Here is a 23363-nt window from a genome sequence, read left to right as displayed (position 1 = left end):
TCATGCATTCAACACATTTATGAGTACTTATTATGTTTAAGGCTTTGAGACATGTGCCGAGCTACAAAGATAAATAAGACACATCTCATGTTCATAATGACCTTACAGTCTAGTAATTAAAGCAGACATTCTGTACAGATAGCTGCAAAATAATGTAAAAGCCCTTAAACCAAAGGAGGTGTGAAATGTGATAGAATCATAGGGTGATGAATATCCAAAATCATGTGGAGGCATCAAGGAAAGTTGTAAAAAGGAGCCAATTAATCCTGTGTCTTGAATCTTGAAGGAGGTATAGGTAACTATCAAACAGGTGAGAGATGAGGTGAGCTATAGGAGGGTATTCCAGGCAAAGGCAATAGCATGCATAAAGATAGGTATTAATGAATTGACATCATGCATCAGAAAATCCATGTCTTTCGTTAGAACTTTTCATTTATTTATTCTTCCAAGAGTATTTCTAGGAGGCTTAATGAGACTCAAACAGTATTCTGGGCACTAGGGATAAAGTGGTAAGCAAAAGTAGATGAGGTCTCTGCCCTCATATAACTTACATTCTAGTGGGTGAAACAATTAAACCATAATGATAACAGAATAAGTGCTGTGATCAGGGAAGTACAGAATGCTATGGAAACATTTAGCAGGGACAATGAAGTGAGTCTGTGGGGAATATCTACAATGAATTTTAGAGGAAATCACTTTTAAACTGAGACTTAAAAGATATGTAGAAATAAATTAGACCAAAAGATAGGGAGGGAATGTTCCAGAGAGAGTATGGTCGGTATGAAGTCCAGGAGAATGAGGTGGGGGAAGTAGTAATGATACACTAAAGAAGTGAAAAGAAATTCATTATGACTGGACCATAGAGTAATGTGCAGAGTATTGGAGTGGAGAGTATGAGCTACATTGGCATAAAAATAATAGGAGGCCATTAAAGAGTTTATTGCAAGGGAATGGCACAGATTTGCATTTTAGACACATCGGTCTGGGAACAGTGGTGGAAGGTAGATGGGAAGAAGGCAAGGATGAAGATAAGCTGTACATATGAGCTATAATACTCTAACAATAATATTAATAACAACTATTTTGTGTTGAACACATACTATGTTCCAGACACTTTATGTAAAACATCTGTAATATTCACAAAAACTATTCAATATATAGGCACTATTATCCCTATTCAACTGATCCAGTAAGTGAAGCTTGAAAAATAAAAATGACTTGCCCAAGATGATGCACTTATTAGGCAAATGCAGGTCTGTCTCAAGCTACTGCTTTTTGCACTAAAAAGGTTTTGAAGAAGAATATAGATATATAATATGTAGCATTGGTGGTATTTGGTACCTGATTGGAAGTTGGTGAGGGTCAGGATGTTGTATGAGTGCTACTAACGAGTAAAGAAGTCTCCTTGGATAATGAAAGTACTAAGGGCTAGAAAAAATAATAATCCAAGTATTAACATTCCTATTGAATGTGGAGAAATAAATAAGTTTTTGGAAAATGACAGTGATAAGGAGGGGTAGTGGTAAATATAGCCAAATAGCATACCTATTTGGAAGGATTTCTGCATAATAGATGAGGGATAATAATCTGGAAGTGATACAGAATATATTCATCCTGTACTTACAGGGAAGCATGATTGATTTTTTTTTTAAAAATGGAGTAGCATAATCAGATCATTTGTGTTATAATTTGCTGAACTCAAAAATGTACAATAGTTTAAACCTGATGGAAGTGTATTTCTTGCTCCTTAAATTATAAATTATAAATTATAAATTATAAATTATAAAGCAGGTGTTCCTCATTGGCAAGTGGCTCACTCCTAAGTAGTGTTTCAGGGACCCAAGCTCCTTTCATCTGGTGTCTCTGCCATATTCAATACATGGTTTCCAAGACCACTGTGCTTCTCTGTATCAAGTAAGTAGAAGATGAAAAAGCATTCAGGACTGTATGTGGGTAGTGTTTAAAATCTGGGTCTTGAGTGGCATACTTATTTCTACTGATAGTTCTTTGGCTAGAATGAGGTCGCATGGACATGCCTAACTGCGAAGGAGGTTGAGAAAAGCAACACTGCTATGTTCCCAAGTAAAAGTGAGAATGGATTTGGTGAATGGCTGAAGTTCTCTGCCAATTCCAGAGGGTTTTTTTTTTATTATTATTAAAATGTAAGGTTGCACTCTGGAGAATCAGTTGGAAGCAGGGATACTAGTTAGTTGACCATTTTGTAATCCAGGAAAGACTGTTCAGGGATGAAGCAAAGGCAGCAAAAAGTAAGAGTGGAGAAGAAAGTAGAGGCTTTCAAAAGAACTTGGTGTCCAACTAGATATGGGGTAATGAGGAAGAAGGAATATCGAGAATATCCCTTACATATTTTCTCTGGATACTGAGAAGATTGTGGTGCTATTATTTTATTTTTAAAAAGCAATGTAGAAGAAGCAGCAGATATTTTATAGAGAGGAAAGTGTGTTTAGAGAATCTACACTTATTTAGGATTTTCTATATGCCAGGTGATGTGTTAGGTGCTTCACACATATTTATCTCATTTCTCATGGCAGTGATTGCACATTGTGCAATGTATGCAGCATTGTGATTAAGAAGGTAGGTTCTGCATTAAGACTACTTCTGGTCCTTCATCTGTAAAATATAGTGAATCATAACAATGCCTGTCTCATAAGGCTATTGTGTGGAGTAAATATGATAAGCCTTATGAATTGCTTGATATATCCTGGCACATGTCCACTTTGGAGGTTTTTATTTTAATAATCCCCACTTTTTTGATTAGTGAACTGAACTGAGCCAAAGTCATACCACTAGTAAGTGGCAGAACTTGTACAGAAACCCGTCACTTGTAGGTTAAAGCAAACACTTTTCCCTTTACTACATCCCACCACTTCCTCTAAGAAGGGAACGTAGGGGATATAAAGTTTAAGTATAATGAGTCTGAGGTGGACATGACAAGCTGCAGTTGGAAATTCAGCTCTGAAGCTCAGAACTTTGACACAATGAAATTTTATAAAATTGAATACATTGCACAAAGTGTATTTTTGTGTTAAGCTACACAGTAATAGTATCTCACATTTAGCTGAAAATTAAAGAAAATAAGAACTCACTTCTCCATAATGTATCATTGACAAGAAAGTAGCATTTTTGAAGCAATTAAAAGAGGCTTACTGTCATATTCAGAGCTTCATGGCTTCCTTTATTCTTTGATTGTATGATTGGGTCACTTTTGCTTATTTACTTGGGATGTTCCAAAGACAGATTATTGCAAAGATAAATTGTGAAAATGTTAACAGTAAAGCTAGTCTCTTCCTAGTTTAGATGCAAATAGCTTGCACAGGAGTCTTTATTATAGAGATTGCCTCTGAAATGGTCACGAACCAGGGAGGGCATTTGGGTCACATTGTTAGCTGTATAGGATTTAATGTAGTCGAATCAACTAGGCACTGATAGCTTTGTTTCACAGTTCTTTTTTTGTAATGGATTTTGCTCTAGGGGATTCCACCTGTAGTTCCTCTTTCATTAAACTAGAAACTGACTCACAGAACCCCAGTTAGTAAGCCTCACTCTAATGAACAGAAGTAAGAGCATAGAAGATGTAGAGTGACTCATTTTGGGCTCTGAGAAAGCTTACAATGAGGTGAGAAGCAAGTAATAGTACAAGTTCTCAGTTACACATACACAAAATTATGCTGTGTATTCTGTATGGTGATATCAACCCCTACCTTTGAAGAGCTCATATCCTAGCAGGAAAGATAGGACACATCATTCACTGTACTATCAGGCTTAATGGAATTTTCACAAAAAGCCAACAATGAAGTGCTGTGAACTAAAAAGTACAGGTTTCATTATGAATTGGAAGCATGGGTCCAGATATGAAAGGGCTTTATAGGGGAACTGGCATTGAGCTGGAAGGAAGAAAGGAAGAATGTATTCCCAAGTGGTCAGATTCAAGAGGAAAATCAGGGTCTTGAAATAACAAGAATTGCCTTTACTCTCAAAGGCAAGAAGCTGATCTCCAGACAGATTGAGGCTGTTTAAAAAACTCATTCTAACACAAGGGTGGGACTGATTCACATATCACCAGAAGACTCTCTGTAGTTCTAAAGAACCAAGCCATTTTATTTTACTATTTTATTTTATTTTATTTTATTTTATTTTATTTTATTTTATTTATTTTTTATTGCATTTCATTTCATTTTATTATTTTATTTTAGATGCTACTCCTAGATAGAGTGAAGACTGCATGTTATAGTGAAATAAACTTTAGAGTAGGAATTAAGACTCTGGGTAAGAGTCCCAACTTTGGCCCACATCAGCTTGTAACCATGGACAAAGCATTTCTCCTCTGTGGGCCGCAGTTTCTTTTGGGAAACAGGGCTGAAAAGAATTACTCTGTCTTGCAGAAATATTTATTAAGTCGAGAATTTATTGCCTATCTCTTATGGGCCAACAACCATAGTAGGGCTAGGATTACTTACAATGATAGAGTCTCTTCTCTTAAGTTACTCACAGGCCTGTTCAGAAGACAGACACATAAACAGATCATGATAATTTTATGTGCTGTTAAAAATGATTAAAGAAAACACCTTAGGTAATAATAACAAACTTTATTTCACTTCATGAAGTAGACAGTCTCCTACTGCAAAATTGAAAAATGTGGCAGAAGATAGAAAGCTTTCATATGATAAAGAATAAAGAACTAGGAAGAGAAAAATAGAAAATATCTGATTGGGTGAGGCCACATAGTCAACCTTGTTTGGGATAAAAAGGCCCAGAGTTGGCTTGGCATTTGGGGCTTGGCTGAGTGGCTATACAGTGTTTCTGGCCAAGTAGGATATTTACAGGAACACAAAAGTTATCTAAGTTTCAGTTTGTTGACATAGCACCCCAAACAGAAGGAGCTCCATCTTGGACCTAGAAACTCATTTCAACAGTGCTAAGGACTGAGGTGTTTGCCCAAAGTGCTCTGGGATTTCTGTGATCTGGAGAACTCACTATGCCTATAGCACACATAAAAAGCATCATGGAAGAGGTAATATTTAAGCAAAGACTTGAAGGAAATTTGTTGCGCATATCAAGGGAAATGGCATTTCAGGCTTAAAAAATGTGTGCAAAAACAAACATGAGAGCTCTGTTTGCTGAAATCACACATATCTGCAGATGGATGGAGAGTGGGGAAAAGTGTGAAAGTCAGAAAATGAGTCTGGAGCTACATGTCTGAAGTAATTGTTAAAATTTAGATGTGTTCCCTATAAAGGCTAAATGCACTGCTAAACTGGTGGTCTTCTAATTAGGAAGCTCAAGGTACTAAATGTACATTAGGAGGCCCAATGTACTAAAGACTTTTGCCTATAGCACAAGGATTTAATGGTAAGCCTGCAGACAACTGGCATTCTTATGACTAATATGCTGCTTGGTTTGGGTGTTTGGTGGTGGTATATTTGAAATGGCTCATCCTCTACTGATAATAGCTAGTAATGATTTACTATTTTTTTCTTTTGCATCATAAATCTCACACCCTGCCCTTTACTCCATGGTCATAGAAAGAGCCTACCTAGCACCTCAACCACTTCTGAAGTGTTTTCTACTCTTTGGTTTGTAGAAAGAATATTCCTCAGAATTCAAAACGGATTATTCCATTTCTAAAAAGCCCAGGTGACATACTGTCTACAGCGGGCTCAGACTGAACTCCAAAGGCCTTTGTGCCCTACTAAATTTGTTTCTCCTTCCTTTATTACTCTTAATGTGTTGACAGTCTCACTGAACAATGAGTGCATATACTCAATAAAATTTAGATCTTTAACTTTTAGGACTTCAGTTAGTTCAGAAACTTCTTTTCTCCAGAATTTTTTCCTACATTATGCCTCTGCTTTAAAAAATTAGTATTCTATATGCAAAAATCTAGAAATAATTTGATGGTTTTCTGTGAGGCAGTTTTTAAGAGCTGGGTGATTCATTTTGACTCATATTCATTTTATAATTTTTAAATCTTTTTAATTGTATGACATGCATATTTTGAGGTGTACAGATGTTATGTGTATAGCTCCACAATGTTCTAGGTAAGGAATGTGTTCTAGATGTTGAGGTAGTATAAGGGTAAAGAAATGGGTAAGCAGCTTAGTAAAGTGAGAGAAGACCAGAGCCTCATTTTCCAGGAGGATCACTTTCCCTGAGCCAAAGGCAAATGGGCACTAACATATATGCAGTAGCTTCTCAGTTGGAATTTTTTTCTAGTTGGGTTAATGCATGGCATACATTCCCATGTAAAAGCAAATGACTTACATGTGGTATTCAGTCTAGTTCAGGAGATAAGACATATGTACCAAAAAAAAAATCCTAAAAATGCAAAGCACTATATAATAAATATAAAACAAACATTGACTATTGTGTCAATGCTATAATAGAAAAATAATCAGCAAATAGCATAGTAAGAATAATCTCTGATATATGTGCTCATTTTGAAAATGTACTTAGATAATTCCAATGGGATGAGATAACACACCAAATAACCAAGTCACAAATTTGTCTTAGTTCCAAAGGAGTAAAAAAGAAACTATTTACTCAGTGGCTTTAAGTCAATAATGAGATGGCATAGCTTAATCATTGGCGTAAACGTTTTCAAACTACCATATTCAGCCCATTGTTTACCTCCTTATTTCATGCACCCCTACCACTTTGAGATTCTGATATACATACCTTCTACCAGAGGTAAATTAAAAAAAAATAATGTTTATTTTTGAGACAGAGAGAGAGAGACAGACAGACAGACAGACACAGGCAGAGAGAGAGGGAGACAGAATCAGAAGCAGTCTCCAGGCTCCAAGCTGTCAGCACAGAGCCTGACACGGGGCTCAAACCCACAAACCGTAAGATCATGACCTGAGCTTCAGTTGGATGCTTATCTGACTGAGCCACCCAGGCACCTCAGAGGTAAAATTTATATTACCCATGGGTAGTGTATACCATAGGAAATAGATGAGATACTGAGAATCACTGGTGTTAGGATTCAGTGTAAAATACATTAATCTAGTTATTGTACTCTGAATCTCAGTGCTTAGATATCTTGTCTCCCTACATAATACTATCCAGTTTTAGAGCTTCAATTGGCATTTGTAAAATATAAGCTAACAAGGCACAGAGACCTGGAATAACTTGCACATAGCTACTAAGAGGTAGAGTGGGTTGTAAATCTTATAAATCTGGATTTTGTATCTATACTCTTAAAGGCTATACTATAATGCCTCTCTTGCATTTTTAATTTCATAAGAGCTCTTTTTGAAGTATTGTTTACGAATGATAAAATTTATGTTGTAAGTGTACAATTCAATTATTCTTAGTAAATTTACAGAGTTGTACAACTATAACCACAAACTAGATTTAGAACATTTCCATCACCTCTAAAACTTTCTCCAAAACTTTGCAGTCACCATACATTCTCAAACTCAGCCCCAGGCAATCACTAATCTACTTCCTGTCTCTATAGATGTGCCATTCTGGGACACTTAATATGAATGGAAAGATACAGTATGTGACTTTTTGTGTTCGCTACTTTCACTTGGCATAATACACTTGAGAGTCACCCATTCTGTTGTCCTTATTACTTTTCATTGATGACTAATATTCTTTTGTGCAAATACACCACATTTTCATCATTCATTATTTGATAGGTTGTTTTTACCTTTTGGTTCTCATAAATAATTCTGCTATGAACAGGTCTTTCTGTGGACACATATTTTCATTTCTATTCAATAATGGAGAATTAGAGTGGAACCACAGACTTTTCTAGACAGTATATGTTTAACTTTTTAAGAAACTGCCAAAATGTTTTCCAAAGAATTCTTTAGCGTTATACATTTCCACCAGGGATTTATGAGGTTCCATTTTTTCCAAATTATTGCAAACACTTGATATTTTCAGGCTTTTTTATTTTAGCCGTTCTAATACACATTTAGCAATATCTCATTGTGATTTTAATTTGCATTCCCCTAATGACAGATGATATTGAATATCTTTTTATGTCCTTATTAATTGACACAATATTTTTATTAAATATATATTTAAATTTCTTATTTTCAAATTGGGCTGTTTTCTTCTCATTTTTGAGTTGTAAGAGTCAGTTATATGTTCTTAATACAGGTTATTTATCAAGATATGATTTACAAATATATTCACCCACTTTATGGCTGTCTTTTTATTTTCTTAATGGTGTCTTTATAAGAGAAAAAGGTTTAAATTTTGATGAAGTCCATTTTATCATACTTTTAATTTTAATTTAAAAAAATAATTTTTTTACATTTATTTATTTTTGAGAGACAGAGACAGAACACGAGCTGGGGAAGGGCAGAGAGAGAGAGGGAGACACAGAATTTGAAGCAGGCTCCAGGCTCTGAGCTGTCAGCACAGAGCCCGACATGGGGATCAAACTCACAAACTGTGAGATCATGACCTGAGCCAAAGTTGCGTGCTTAACTGACTGAGCCACCCAGGTGCCCAATTTTTAAAACATTTATTTATTTATTTATTTATTTATTCATTCATTCATTCATTCATTTAAATTTTAGTTAACATACAGTGCAATATTGGTTTTGGGAATAGAATTCAGTCATTTGTCATTTACATACAACACCCAGGGCCCAACACAAGTGCCCTCCTTAATACTCTTCACCCATCTAGCCCATCTCCAACCCACCTCCCTCCATTAACCGTCAATGTGTCCTCTATCATTAAGAGTCTCTTGTGGTTTGTTTCCCTCTCTTCTCTTCCCCCTACTTCCTATATGTTTATCTGTTTTGTTTCTTAAATTCCACATATGAGTGAAATCATACGGTATTTGTCTTTCTCTGACCAACTTATTTCGCTTACCATAATAAGCTCTAGTTCTATCCACGTCATTACAAATGGCAAATTTTCATTCTTTTTGGTGGCTGAGTAATATTCCAGTGTGTGTGTGTGTGTGTGTGTACACACACACACACATATGTATATACACATATATACATACACATACACATACACATATGTGTGTGTGTGTGTGTGTGTGTGTGTATATATATATACACACACCTATATATGTATATACACATATATACATACACCACATCTTCATCCATTTGTTAGTTGATGGACATTTGGGCTCTCTCCATGGTTTGCTTATTGTTGATAATGCTGCTATAAACATTGGGGTGCATGTACCCCTTCAAATCTGTATTTTTGTATCCTTTGGGTAAATACCTAATAGTGCAATTGCTGGACCATAGGGTAATTCTAACAATAGTGCAATTGCTAGATCATAGGGTAGTTCTAATTTTAGTGTTCTAAGAAATCTTTGACTCAAGTTTACAAAGATTTTCTACTATAGTTTTTTAGAAGCTTTAGCTCTTCAATTTTGTTCTATGTTCCATTGGAGTTGATTTTTGCTTATGATATAAGAATCTATGTTCATTTTTTTCTGCATGTAGATATCAAATTCTCCTGGCACCTTTTATTAAAAAAGCTATTTTTTGTGCATTGAATTGCCTTGGACCTTGGTCAACGTCAGTTGACCACAAATGTGCAAGTTCATTTCTGCACTTTCTATTCTTTTCCTTTGATCTATATTGTCTGTCTTTAGACCAAACCCATGCTGCATTGATTACTGTAGCTTATTGGTATGGTTTGCAATTGGGAAGTGAAAGTATTCACAGTTATTTTCTTTTTAAATACATTTTGCCTATTATAGATCCTTTGTATTCCTGTGTAACTTTTAGGATCAGTTTGCTACTTTTACAAAAAGAAAAGCTTTTGAGATTTTGATAAGGAATATGTTGAATCTATTGATCAATTTGGAGAGAATCTTAATGATGTTAGGACATCTATAAACATAGAATATCTAAAACCTGCTATTTGCAATTAAAGACAGTCTTGCTTCTTGCTTTCCATTTTTTATGTTTTTAACTTTTTTTGCTTGCCTAAATTTTTAAACAGCTTTACTGAAATATGATTCACATATCATATAATTTACCCTTTTAAAGTATACAACTAAATATTCTCCAGTATATTTACAGAGCTGTGCAGCCATCACTAATATATAATTTCAGAATACTTTAGTTGCTCTTAAAAAGAACCTCCAAAGCAATTAGCAGTCACTTCCCATTGCTTTCCTTCTTAGACTGGTTAAAATCTTTGGGAAAATGTTTAATAAGAGTGGACATCATTGTCTTGTAAATGATCTTAGGAAGAAATAGACTTTCATCATAAAGTATGGTTCTAGATGTAGATTTTTCACAAATGTTCTTTATCAATTGAGAAAATTCCCTTTTGTTTCTAGCTTTTTGAGAGTTTTGGATCATGAATGGGTGCTGAATTTCATCTTTCTTCTGTTTCCCTTCAAGTTATTCTTTACAGAGCTGCTAGAATAATCCTAAAATGTTAGATCAAATCACCATTCTACTCAAAATCATGCAATACTTCCACATTTCATTTAAGGTGAAAACCAAAATATCTTAGGAGGGCCTTATACTATATAGTCCATTTCCCATAGTTTCCTCTTTAAATTTATCTTTTATTAATCTTCCCTCTTCATCTATCCACTATAGCCACAATGGTCTAGTTGCTATTCCTTAAATACACTGGGTAAACTTCAACCTCAAGGCCTTTGCATTTGTTACCCCCTCTATTTCGAATGTTCTTCCTCTATTGTCTACAAGGCTCATTCTCATTTCCTTCAGATCATTGCTCAAATACCCAGTGAGGTATTCCCTGAACACCCTATTGAAAATTACAATCCTTCCCCAATACTATGTATTCACATACTATATTTCTTCCTGAGGCATATTATGTTTTAATATACTAGTTATGTATGTATGTATGTATGTATTTATCTATCTATCTATCTATACATACTTTATATTTTTTTGTTTTCTCTCTACTCAAATGTAAGCTCTAAGAGGGCAGCACTCTTGATATGTTTACTAATGTACTTACATTGCTTAGAATAATACCTGGCACATAGTAGGTGATCAAAAAATATTTGATGACTACATCAAAGAATCCAGAAACTTTTAGTCAGCTCTAGGAAAGACTTGTTGGGTGATTTGGGCAATTTCCTTCCCTTCTGTTTCATCATAAGTGAAACATCTGAAGGGATAACACTGGATGTTTTCAGTAAGGCTCTTTCTGCTCTGAAATTCTAGGAAAGAGGCTATATGCCCAGTTAAGATAATAAGTTGAGATATTATGCTATTAAGGAATAAAACTAAGATGCTATTCAGGGGTGCCTGGGAGGATCAGTCAGTTGAGCATCCAACTCTTGATTTCAGCTCAGGTCTTGTCCCAGGGTTGTGGGATAAAGCCCCACATCGGGCTCCATGTTCAGCATGGAGCCTGATTAAGATTTTCTCTCTCCCTCTGCCCCTTTCCTTTTCTTGTGAGCTGTCTCTCTCTCTCTTAAATTAAAAAAAAATGCTATTTTGCCAGGAATGCTAAAAATGCCTAAACCCTGTCTGACCAGTGTACACCTCGTCTCTACAAGATCACCATAGAAATATATGCTTTTAGGAGAGAAAACTTATTCATTAATTAATTCACCAATGGATATATATTGAATATCTACAATGTGCTAGGTAATGTGCTAGGTTCCTGGAGCACATGAAAGAGAAAACAAGACAAAAATCCATAACCTTACAGTAAGGAGAAAAAATGATGATAAATAGAAAAAATAAATTATATGGCATGTTATATGTTAGGTGTTATGGGTAAAGAAAGAGCATGGTAAGGTTTACTAACCACAGTGTAATAGTAAACTGAATGGAGGTCAGGGTGGGCCTCATTTAGAAGATAATTAAACAAAGACTTGAAAGAGGTATGAGGGTATAGCAAGTGCAAAGACCATGATGTATGGGAGCCTGGCATGTTGAGAGAGAAGCAAGGAAGCCATTGTGACTAGAACAAAGTGAAGAAGGGAGGAAATTGTAGGACATAAGCTGAAGAGAAACAGAAGACAAAGTCATATGGGGTACCTGGGTGGCTCAGTTGGTTAAGCATCTGACTCTTAATTTTGGCTCAGGTCATGATATCATGGGTTCATGAGTTCGAGCCCCACATCAGTCTCCTTGCACTGACAATGCAGAGCCTGCTTGGGATTCTCTCTCTCTCTCTCTCTCTCTCTCTCTGTCCCTCCTGTGTGCGTTCGCTCTCTCTCTCTCTCTCTCTCTCTCTCAAAATACTTAAATAAACTTAAAAAAAAGAAGACGACAAGGTCATACAAGACCCTATAAACCATGGCAAGGACTTTGGATTTTAGTCTATATAAGATGAGGAAACATTAGAAGGCTATCGTGCAGAGAATATACTGTAAGGGCAAAAGGTTATAGGAAAGAGACTAGCTAGGAGGCCATGGAAGTAACAAAACTTTAACTTTTTACTGTGGTGGAATAAAAACCAACTGTTGGGCAGCAAAAGGTAGGGACAAGGGAGCCAGAATGCTGCAAAGCAGTGAAATGAGGGCAGTAATGTAGGGTTTTGTGTGTGTGTGTGTGCGTGTGCACATATGAATGCACACGTGTAGGGCTAAAAGAGCTTCCTTTCTATCTGTATCTTTCACTCCCAAAGAAAGGCATTTCCTGGACTTCCTCTTACAGGAATTTCTGTCTTGTTTTTGCATAGGAATCAAAGCAAGCTAAACCTTGGAGTGGAACTGAATCCCTATGATCTGAATGCCACATTTTGAGGGGTCTCTAACCTTTCTTGAAAAGAAAGACTAAAGACTATTTGCTATACAGTAGATCTTTAGGACTTCTTCAACTTGAAAAACTGAACCTGAGTACCCTTTCACTAATATTTCCTCATTCCCTCCCCACCACCATTCTACTCTGCTTCTATGAGTTTAACTATTTTAGATTCCACGTATGAGTGAGATCATATAGTATTTGTCTTTCTCTGTCTGGTTTATTTCACTTAGCATAATGTCCTCTAGGTTCATCAGTGTGGTTCAAAATGGCAGGATTTCATTCTTTTGTTAAGGCTGAATAATATTCCATTGTATGTATATACATTTTCTTATCACTTGTTGATGGACACTTAGATTTCTTCCATGTCTAGGCTATTGTGGATAATGCTGTAATGAACATGGGAGTGAAGATATCTGTTTGCAATCCTGATTTCAGTAACTTTGGATATATATTTCCAAAAGAGAGATTTCTTGATCTTATGGTAATTGTATTTTTAATTTTTTGAAGAACCTTCATCATACTGCTTTCCATAGTGACTGCACCAATTTACATTCCACTAGCAGTGCACAAGGGTTGCCTTTTCTCTACATCCTCATCAACACTTGTTGTCTCTGGTCTTTTTCGATAATAGCCTATCCAACAGGTGTGAGGGGGTATTTCATTGTGGTTTTCATTTACATTTCTCTGACGATTAGTGATGTGGAGCACCTTTTGACATAACTGTGTCCATTTGTATGTCTTGGGAGTAATGTCTATTCAGGTCCTTTTCTCAATAAACAATAATGTATTGTTTACTTAAAAATTTGCCAGGTGGACAGGTCTTATGTTAAGGGTTCTAGTCACACAAAATAATAATAATAATAATAATAATAATAATAATATGGAAGGAAACTTTTGGAGGGGATGGATATTTTTATGGCATAGACTGTAGTGATTAGTATATTAGCTTGGATATTGCCAGGGTGCTTTCTGCTGCAGAAAATCTTGAAAAGGTCTTGAAGGTTGTAGCAAAGTAAAGAGAAGGAAGAAGGGAACACAGTATGACATGGGATGTCAGAGAGCATTAGGATGTGTTTAAGAACCAATGAAAGGAGCACAACATAATCTGGGTTGTGAAGTACTCTGCCCTCACCAACATCTCCTTTCTCCTCCCTCTCTGCTATGTGCCTAGGTAGGATGTGCAAGAAGTGTATGGAAAGCAAGATAGAAATGTTATAAATCAGTTCCACTCCTAATCAGAAATCAGATGCCCTTTGCATCTTGCTTTTATAATCTATTTGTTGTGGTCTTATTTGCCATGTCCTCAGGACTGCTGGGTAGACAAAGTAATTTCCCCTTGAAATTACTCATAAAAGACAGTGTCTTGGAAATACTAATATAAGTGGAAAGAAGGAACACAATTTTCTTTTTTAAACCGTCATGGAATATTTTAAGTATCCAACACAAGAAACAGGTTTCTCAGTGAAATAATTTTTTTCTGTGTGTCAGATCCTTTGAATTATGAAACCTCCTTTATGCCTTGAGAATAAAGAGTGGATTGATGGAATATTGCAGCCTGACTTGAAAATTAAGCCTTTGTCCAAGACACATGAAAAATTTTGTAAATATTAAAGGGATTAGTTAGATCTTCAAGGATACTTGCCATCTAGATTCAACCTCTTACTGTTTTGTTTGGAGAACTAAAAATAAGAGATGGATAAGTACTTGTTGAAGAGTATACACTTGGTTTTTACCTTTTAGTCTAGAATTCTTGCTAACATACACATGAACATGTTTTAGTTATCCTGCTTTAAGCAATATCTAGTACTGCTCCTCTGAACATTTGTGAAGTGTTACATATTCATCAGGTTTAACAATTAGGATTGGAAATGCTGGCCAGTTGGTCACCTAGAACTCTAAAAGGATGGCATAGATTGAATCCAGTATAACCAGGAAACACACAGATTAGCTAGAAATAACTCATCAAAGCTAGGCTCCAAAGAATTCTGACTTTATGCTTTGCAAGTCTCATTTCTACCTGGAAGGCTACTACCTAGGCCAAGGAAAGTTAAGGCTCAAAATTCTGTAAAGAGTCTTTCAGGGGTCCTTGGGTGGCTCAAGTTGGTTGAGCATCCAACTTCGGTTTGGGTCATGATCTTATGGTTTGTGAGTTTAAGCCCACATCAGGCTCCGTGCTGGTAGTGGAAAGCCTGCTTGGGATTCTCTCTACCTCTCTCTACACCCCTCCCTTGCTGACACATGCTCTTTCTCTCAAAATAAATACATAAACTTAAAAAAAAGAGCCTTTCGGGTTTTCCATGAAGAGTATCATATAATCTGCAAAGAGTGAAAGTTTGATTTCTTTGCCAATTCATATGCCTTTTATTTCTTTTTGTTTTCTGATTGCTGAGGCTAGGACTTCCAGTACTATGTTGAACAACAGTAGTGAGTGTGTGAGTGACAAACATCCTTTGTCATGTTCCTGACTTTAGGGGGAAATCTCTCAGTTTTTCCCCATTGAGAATAGTAGCTGTGGGTCTTTCATATATGGCCTTTATGATGTTGAGGAATGTTCATTCCATCCCTAATTTCTTGAGAGTTTTTATCAAGAAAGAATGCTATATTTTGTCAAATGCTTTTTATGCATCTATTGAGAGGATCATATGGTTTTTATCCTTTCTTTTATTAATGCGGTGTGCCACATTGATTGGTTTGTGAATACTGAACCAGCCCTGCAGCCCACAAATAAATCCCACTTGATTATGGTGAATAATTCTTTTAATGTACTGTTGAATCTGATTTTCTTTTTTATTTTTATTTTTTTTATTTTTTATTTTTTAATATATGAAATTACTGTCAAATTGGTTTCCATACAACACCCAGTGCTCATCCCAAAAGGTGCCCTCCTCAATACCCATCACCCACCCTGCCCTCCCTCCCACCCCCCATCAACCCTCAGTTTGTTCTCAGTTTTTAACAGTCTCTTATGCTTTGGCTCTCTCCCACTCTAACCTCTTTTTTTTTTTTTCCTTCCCCTCCCCCATGGGTTTCTGTTACGTTTCTCAGGATCCACATAAGAGTGAAACCATATGGTATCTCTCTTTCTCTGTATGGCTTATTTCACTTAGCATCACACTCTCCAGTTCCATCCACGTTGCTACAAAAGGCCATATTTCATTTTTTCTCCTTGCCACGTAGTATTCCATTGTGTATATAAACCACAATTTCTTTATCCATTCATCAGTTGATGGACATTTAGGCTCTTTCCATAATTTGGCTATTGTTGAGAGTGCTGCTATAAACATTGGGGTACAAGTGCCCCTATGCATCAGTACTCCTGTATCCCTTGGATAAATTCCTAGCAGTGCTCTTGCTGGGTCATAGGGTAGGTCTATTTTTAATTTTCTGAGGAACGTCCACACTGCTTTCCAGAGAGGCTGCACCAATTTGCATTCCCACCAACAGTGCAAGAGGGTTCCCGTTTCTCCACATCCTCTCCAGCATCTATAGTCTCCTGATTTGTTCATTTTGGCCACTCTGACTGGCGTGAGGTAATATCTGAGTGTGGTTTGGATTTGTATTTCCCTGATAAGGAGCGATGTTGAACATCTTTTCATGTGCCTGTTGGCCATCCGGATGTCTTCTTTAGAGAAGTGTCTATTCATGTTTTCTGCCCATTTCTTCACTGGGTTATTTGTTTTTTGGGTGTGGAGCTTGGTGAGCTCTTTATAGATTTTGGATACTAGCCCTTTGTCCGATATGTCATTTGCAAATATCTTTTCCCATTCCGTTGGTTGCCTTTTAGTTTTGTTGGTTGTTTCCTTTGCTGTGCAGAAGCTTTTTATCTTCATAAGGTCCCAGTAATTCACTTTTGCTTTTAATTCCCTTGCCTTTGGGGATGTGCCGAGTAAGAGATTGCTACAGCTGAGGTCAGAGAGGACTTTTCCTGCTTTCTCCTCTAAGGTTTTGATGGTTTCCTGTCTCACATTCAGGTCCTTTATCCATTTTGAGTTTATTTTTGTGAATGGTGTGAGAAAGTGGTCTAGTTTCAACCTTCTGCATGTTGCTGTCCAGTTCTCCCAGCACCATTTGTTACAGAGACTGTCTTTTTTCCATTGGATGTTCTTTCCTGCTTTGTCAAAGATTAGTTGGCCATACGTTTGTGGGTCTAGTTCTGGGGTTTCTATTCTATTCCATTGGTCTATGTGTCTGTTTTTGTGCCAATACCATGCTGTCTTGATAATGACAGCTTTGTAGTAGAGGCAAAAGTCTGGGATTGTGATGCCTCCTGCTTTGGTCTTCTTCTTCAAAATTACTTTGGCTATTCGGGGCCTTTTGTGGTTCCATATGAATTTTAGGATGGCTTGTTCTAGTTTCGAGAAGAATGGTGGTGCCATTTTGATTGGGATTGCATTGAATGTGTAGATAGCTTTGGGTAGTATTGACATTTTGACAATATTTATTCTTCCAATCCATGAGCAGGGAATGTCTTTCCATTTCTTTATATCTTCTTCAATTACCTTCATAAGCTTTCTATAGTTTTCAGCATACAGATCTTTTACATCTTTGGTTAGATTTATTCCTAGGTATTTTATGCTTCTTGGTGCAATTGTGAATGGGATCAGTTTCTTTATTTGTCTTTCTGTTGCTTCATTGTTAGTGTATAAGAATGCAACTGATTTCTGTACATTGATTTTGTATCCTGCAACTTTGCTGAATTCATGTATCAGTTCTAGCAGACTTTTGGTGGAGTCTATCGGATTTTCCATGTATAATATCATGTCATCTGCAAAAAGCGAAAGCTTGACTTCATCTTTGCCAATTTTGATGCCTTTGATTTCCTTTTGTTGTCTAATTGCTGATGCTAGAACTTCCAGCACTATGTTAAACAACAGCGGTGAGAGTGGGCATCCCTGTCGTGTTCCTGATCTCAGGGAAAGAGCTCTCAGTTTTTCCCCGTTGAGGATGATGTTAGCTGTGGGCTTTTCATAAATGGCTTTTATGATCTTTAAGTATGTTCCTTCTATCCCGACTTTCTCAAGGGTTTTTATTAAGAAAAGGTGCTGGATTTTGTCAAAGGCCTTTTCTGCATCGATTGACAGGATCATAGGGTTCTTCTCTTTTTTTTTGTTAATGTGATGTATCACGTTGATTGATTTGCGAATGTTGAACCAGCCCTGCATCCCAGGAATGAATCCCACTTGATCATGGTGAATAATTCTTTTTATATGCTGTTGAATTCTATTTGCTAGTATCTTATTGAGAATTTTTGCATCCATATTCATCAGGGATATTGGCCTGTAGTTCTCTTTTTTTACTGGGTCTCTGTCTGGTTTAGGAATCAAAGTAATACTGGCTTCATAGAATGAGTCTGGAAGTTTTCCTTCCCTTTCTATTTCTTGGAATAGCTTGAGAAGGATAGGTATGATCTCTGCTTTAAACGTCTGGTAGAACTCCCCTGGGAAGCCATCTGGTCCTGGACTCTTATTTGTTGGGAGATTTTTGATAACCAATTCAATTTCTTCGCTGGTTATGGGTCTGTTCAAGCTTTCTATTTCCTCCTGATTGAGTTTTGGAAGAGTGTGGGTGTTTAGGAATTTGTCCATTTCTTCCAGGTTGTCCAATTTGTTGGCATATAATTTTTCATAGTATTCCCTGATAATTGTTTGTATCTCTGAGGGATTGGTTGTAATAATCCCATTTTCATTCATGATTTTATCTATTTGGGTCCTCTCCCTTTTCTTTTTGAGAAGCCTGGCTAGAGGTTTGTCAATTTTGTTTATTTTTTCAAAAAACCAACTCTTGGTTTCGTTGATCTGCTGTACAGTTTTTTTAGATTCTATATTGTTTATTTCTGCTCTGATCTTTATTATTTCTCTTCTTCTGCTGGGTTTAGGCTGCCTTTGCTGTTCTGCTTCTATTTCCTTTAGGTGTGCTGTTAGATTTTGTATTTGGGATTTTTCTTGTTTCTTGAGACAGGCCTGGATTGCAATGTATTTTCCTCTCAGGACTGCCTTCGCTGCGTCCCAAAGCGTTTGGATTGTTGTATTTTCATTTTCGTTTGTTTCCATATATTTTTTAATTTCTTCTCTAATTGCGTGCTTGACCCACTCATTCTTTAGTAGGATGTTCTTTAACCTCCATGCTTTTGTAGGTTTTCCAGACTTTTTCCTGTGGTTGATTTCAAGCTTCATAGCATTGTGGTCTGAAAGTATGCATGGTATAATTTCAATTCTTGTAAACTTATGAAGGGCTGTTTTGTGACCCAGTATGTGATCTATCTTGGAGAATGTTCCATGTGCACTCGAGAAGAAAGTATATTCTGTTGCTTTGGGATGCAGAGTTCTAAAAATATCTGTCAAGTCCATCTGATCCAATGTATCATTCAGGGCCCTTGTTTCTTTATTGACTGTGTGTCTAGATGATCTATCCATTTCTGTAAGTGGTGTGTTAAAGTCTCCTGCAATGGCCACATTCTTATCAATAAGGTTGCTTATGTTTATGAGTAATTGTTTTATATATCTGGGGGCTCCTGTATTCGGCGCATAGACATTTTTAATTGTTAGCTCTTCCTGATGGATAGACCCTGTAATTATTATATAATGCCCTTCTTCATCTCTTGTTACAGACTTTAATTTAAAGTCTAGTTTGTCTGATATAAGTATGGCTACTCCAGCTTTCTTTTGGCTTCCAGTAGCATGATAAATAGTTCTCCATCCCCTCACTCTCAATCTAAAGGTGTCCTCAGGTCTAAAATGAGTCTCTTGTAGACAGCAAATAGATGGGTCTTGTTTTTTTATCCATTCTGATACCCTATGTCTTTTGGTTGGCGCATTTAATCCATTTACATTCAGTGTTATTATAGAAAGATACGGGTTTAGAGTCATTGTGATGTCTATATGTTTTATGCTTGTAGTGATGTCTCTGGTACTTTGTCTCACAGGATCCCCCTTAGGATCTCTTGTAGGGCTGGTTTAGTGGTGACAAATTCCTTCAGTTTTTGTTTGTTTGGGAAGACCTTTATCTCTCCTTCTATTCTAAATGACAGACTTGCTGGATAAAGGATTCTCGGCTGCATATTTTTTCTGTTTAGCACACTGTAGATATCGTGCCAAGACTTTCTGGCCTGCCAAGTTTCAAAGGAGAGATCAGTCCCGAGTCTTATAGGTCTCCCTTTATATGTGAGGGCACATTTATCCCTTGCTGCTTTCAGAATTTTCTCTTTATCCTTGTATTTTGCCAGTTTCACTATGATATGTCGTGCAGAAGATCGATTCAAGTTACGTCTAAAGGGAGTTCTCTGTGCCTCTTGGATTTCAATGCCTTTTTCCTTCCCCAGTTCAGGGAAGTTCTCAGCTATAATTTCTTCAAGTACCCCTTCAGCACCTTTCCCTCTCTCTTCCTCCTCTGGGATACCAATTATGCGTATATTATTTCTTTTTAGTGTATCACTTTGTTCTCTAATTTTCCCCTCATACTTCTGGATTTTTTTATCTCTCTTTCTCTCAGCTTCCTCTTTTTCCATAACTTTATCTTCTAGTTCACCTATTCTCTCCTCTGCCTCTTCAATCCGAGCTGTCGTCGTTTCCATTTTGTTTTGCATTTCATTTAAAGCGCTTTTCAACTCCTCGTGACTGTTCCTTAGTCCCTTGATCTCTGTAGCAAGAGATTCTCTGCTGTCCTCTATACTGTTTTCAAGGCCAGTGATTAATTTTATGAGTATTATTCTAAATTCACTTTCTGTTATGTTATTTAAATCCTTTTTGATCAGTTCATTAGCTGTTGTTATTTCCTGGAGATTCTTCTGAGGGGAATTCTTCCGTTTGGTCATTTTGGATAGTCCCTGGAGTGGTGAGGACCTGCAGGGCCCTTCCCCTGTGCTGTGGTGTATAACTGGAGTTGGTGGGCGGGGCCACAGTGCGACCTGATGTCTGCCCCCAGCCCACCGCTGGGGCCACAATCAGACTGGTGTGTGCCTTCTCTTCCCCTCTCCTAGGGGCGGGATTCCCTGTGGGTTGACATGGTCCATCTGGGCTACTTGCACACTGCCAGGCTTGTGGTGCTGGGGACCTGGTGTATTAGCTGGGGTGGGTAGGCAAGGTGCACGGGGGCAGGAGGGGCAGGCTTACCTCGCTTCTCCTTAGGTGATCCACTTCAGGAGGGGCCCTGTGGCAGCGGGAGGGAGTCAGATCCGCTGCCGGAGGTTTGGCTCCAAAGAAGCACAGAGTTGGGTGTTTGCGTGGAGCGAGCAAGTTCCCTGGCAGGAACTGGTTCTCTTTGGGATTTTGGCTGGGGGATGGGCAGGGGAGATGGCGCTGGCGAGTGCCTTTGTTCCCCGCCAAGCTGAGCTCTGCCATCAGGGGGCTCAGCAGCTCTCCCTTCCTTTGTCCTCCAGCCTTCCCGCTTTCTGAGCAGAGCTGTTAACTTATGACCTCCCAAACGCTAAGTCGCGCTTGCTGTGGGAACACAGTCCGTCAGGCCCCTCCGCTTTTGCCAGCCAGACTCGGGGGCTCTGCTTGGCCGGCGAGCCGCCCCTCCGCCCCGGCTCCCTCCCGCCAGTCCGTGGAGCGCGCACCGCCTCGCCGCCCTTCCTACCGTCTTCCGTCTTCCGTGGGCCTCACGTCTGTGCTTGGCTCCGGAGACTCTGTTCTGCTAATCCTCTGGCGGTTTTCTGGGTTCTTTAGGCAGGTGTAGGTGGAATCTAAGTGATCAGCAGGACGCGCGGTGAGCCCAGCGTCCTTCTACACCGCCATCTTCCCTCCAACCCTGAATCTGATTTTCTAGTATTTTATTGAGAATTTTTATATCCATGTTCATTAGGGATATTGGCCTTTAGTTTTCCTTTTACATGGGGTCTTTGTCTGGTTTTGGAATCAAGGTAATGCTGGTTTCGTAGAATGAGTTTGGAAGTTTTCCTTCTATTTCTGGTTTTTAGAACAATTTGAGAAGAAAAGGCATTAACTCTTTAGATGTCTGGTAGAATTCCCCTGGGAAGCCATCTGGTCCAGGATTCTTAATTGTTGGGAGATTTTTTATTACTGATTTAATTTCTTTGCTGGCTATGGGCCTGTTCAAATTTTCTATTTCTCCTGATTCAGCTTTGATAGTGTGTGAGTTTCTAAGAATTTGTCCACTTCTAGATTGCCTAGTTTATTGGCAAGAAATCAGAGGAGAAATCTTAGATTATTTATGCAGAATAATGCAGGAGAATGAATATGTGGGCATTGCAAATCATACCCCATTCAGATTTTCATTGAGGAATCCATGCAGTGTCTTTCACATGTTCCTATTAAGAAACATGAGGTCTTTATGGGGCAGCTGGTTGGCTCAGTCGGTTAAGCATCTGAGTTTGGCTCAGGTCATGATCTCAGCTCAGGTCATGATCTCGGCTCAGGTCATGATCTCACGGCTTGTAAGTCGAGCCCCATGTTGCGCTCTGTGCCAACAGCTCAGAGCCTGGAGCCTGCTTCAGATTCTGTGTCTCCCTCTCTCTGTCTGCCCCTCCCCACCTATGCTCTGTCTCTCAAAAATAAACATTAAAAAATGTAAAAAAAAAAAAAAGCATGAGGTCTTTAGACTTAACCTCTGAGGTTTTTGGTGTCCTCCATTACCTTCATATTTTGTTTTCCTGACCAGTTATGTGTGTGTGTGTGCATGCTTGTGTGTGCACATGTGTGTGTGCACAAGCACATGCAGTATATGTTCTCCAAGAGGCATCTCCATCAACAAAGCTATAGCAGTTGCTGTGAGCAGCAGAGACATCTTTTGTACCTGTTCATTATCAAGATAAAGATATTCATCTCTCCTTCCCAGTGTAGTCTTTACATTGGTTAACTCACTCTATAGCCTGCTGATAAGAATTATTTAATAAATAATTAAACTGCTATCAAAGAGTGCATAAGTCAGAATCTGGTGTTTTAAGCCTTCTTTGAGAGGGAGGGTTGGCTGAGGGAACTCAGCTAAGGCAGATAAGTTATATGTGTTTTTCTAAAGGTGGTAAGGTGGGATTCAAATCTGATTTAAAAATCTGAATACTGAATGCTGCTTTGAGTTGCTGTTTGGTTCAATTAATCCATCCCTTGTGTTCATAAAGACTTCGATCTCAGTGAACCTAAATAAATGAAATCCCATTATTCTTAGGGGCACCCCATTGCTGGTGAGTGGGAACTCAGCTCTGTGTTTAATACTGTTCATTTTTGCTTAATCTAATTTTCTTTTCTCCTTTGTGTTAGATTAACAATTCATGCTGAGTGCCCCATGCATTTGGAAGATTTTCCTATGGATGTACATGCCTGCCCACTGAAGTTTGGAAGCTGTACGTATTGTTTTTCAGTTTCTGTTTACCTGTTCTTCTGAAAGGAAACTGAGTATTTCCTATTCTGTCCCCTAGTAGTTTCTAAAGCTGAAACCTTTAACCCAGGCCGGTATGGGAATGAGGAAAGGGAGTGGTGTTCAATAGTACTAACTAATCAGGAGGAGGAGACTTAGCTTTTAATAGAGTTTTCTTTCTAGATAGCAAATATTATCTCACTATTTCAGATTCATTTCTATCATTAGATTGAAACATTAACATCTGTTTCCTAAATTGTCCAGAAGATAGAGCAAGACAGAGCTAATATATTGTGATGGGCACTGAGTGATGTATGTAAGTGATAAATCATTATATTGTACACCTGA

The 23363-nt window shown here is 37.8% G+C and overlaps 1 protein-coding gene across 1 annotated transcript in view; it reads left to right on the top strand.

The window, feature by feature from the left end:
• GABRA3 (gamma-aminobutyric acid type A receptor subunit alpha3) overlaps window positions 1-23363 on the top strand; it is a 197558-nt gene that overhangs the window by 128090 nt on the left and 46105 nt on the right. Inside the window, exon 5 of the mRNA XM_049643308.1 lies at window positions 22919-23001. Within this exon, the coding sequence (XP_049499265.1) occupies window positions 22919-23001 (83 nt within the window). The remainder of the gene's footprint in view (window positions 1-22918; window positions 23002-23363) is intronic.

This window comes from Panthera uncia, chromosome X (assembly GCF_023721935.1).
Source record: "Panthera uncia isolate 11264 chromosome X, Puncia_PCG_1.0, whole genome shotgun sequence".
NCBI classification, from domain to species: domain Eukaryota; kingdom Metazoa; phylum Chordata; class Mammalia; order Carnivora; family Felidae; genus Panthera; species Panthera uncia.
The sequence above is the reverse complement of the archived record's forward strand: the minus strand, read 5'-3'. Positions and strand labels throughout refer to the sequence as shown.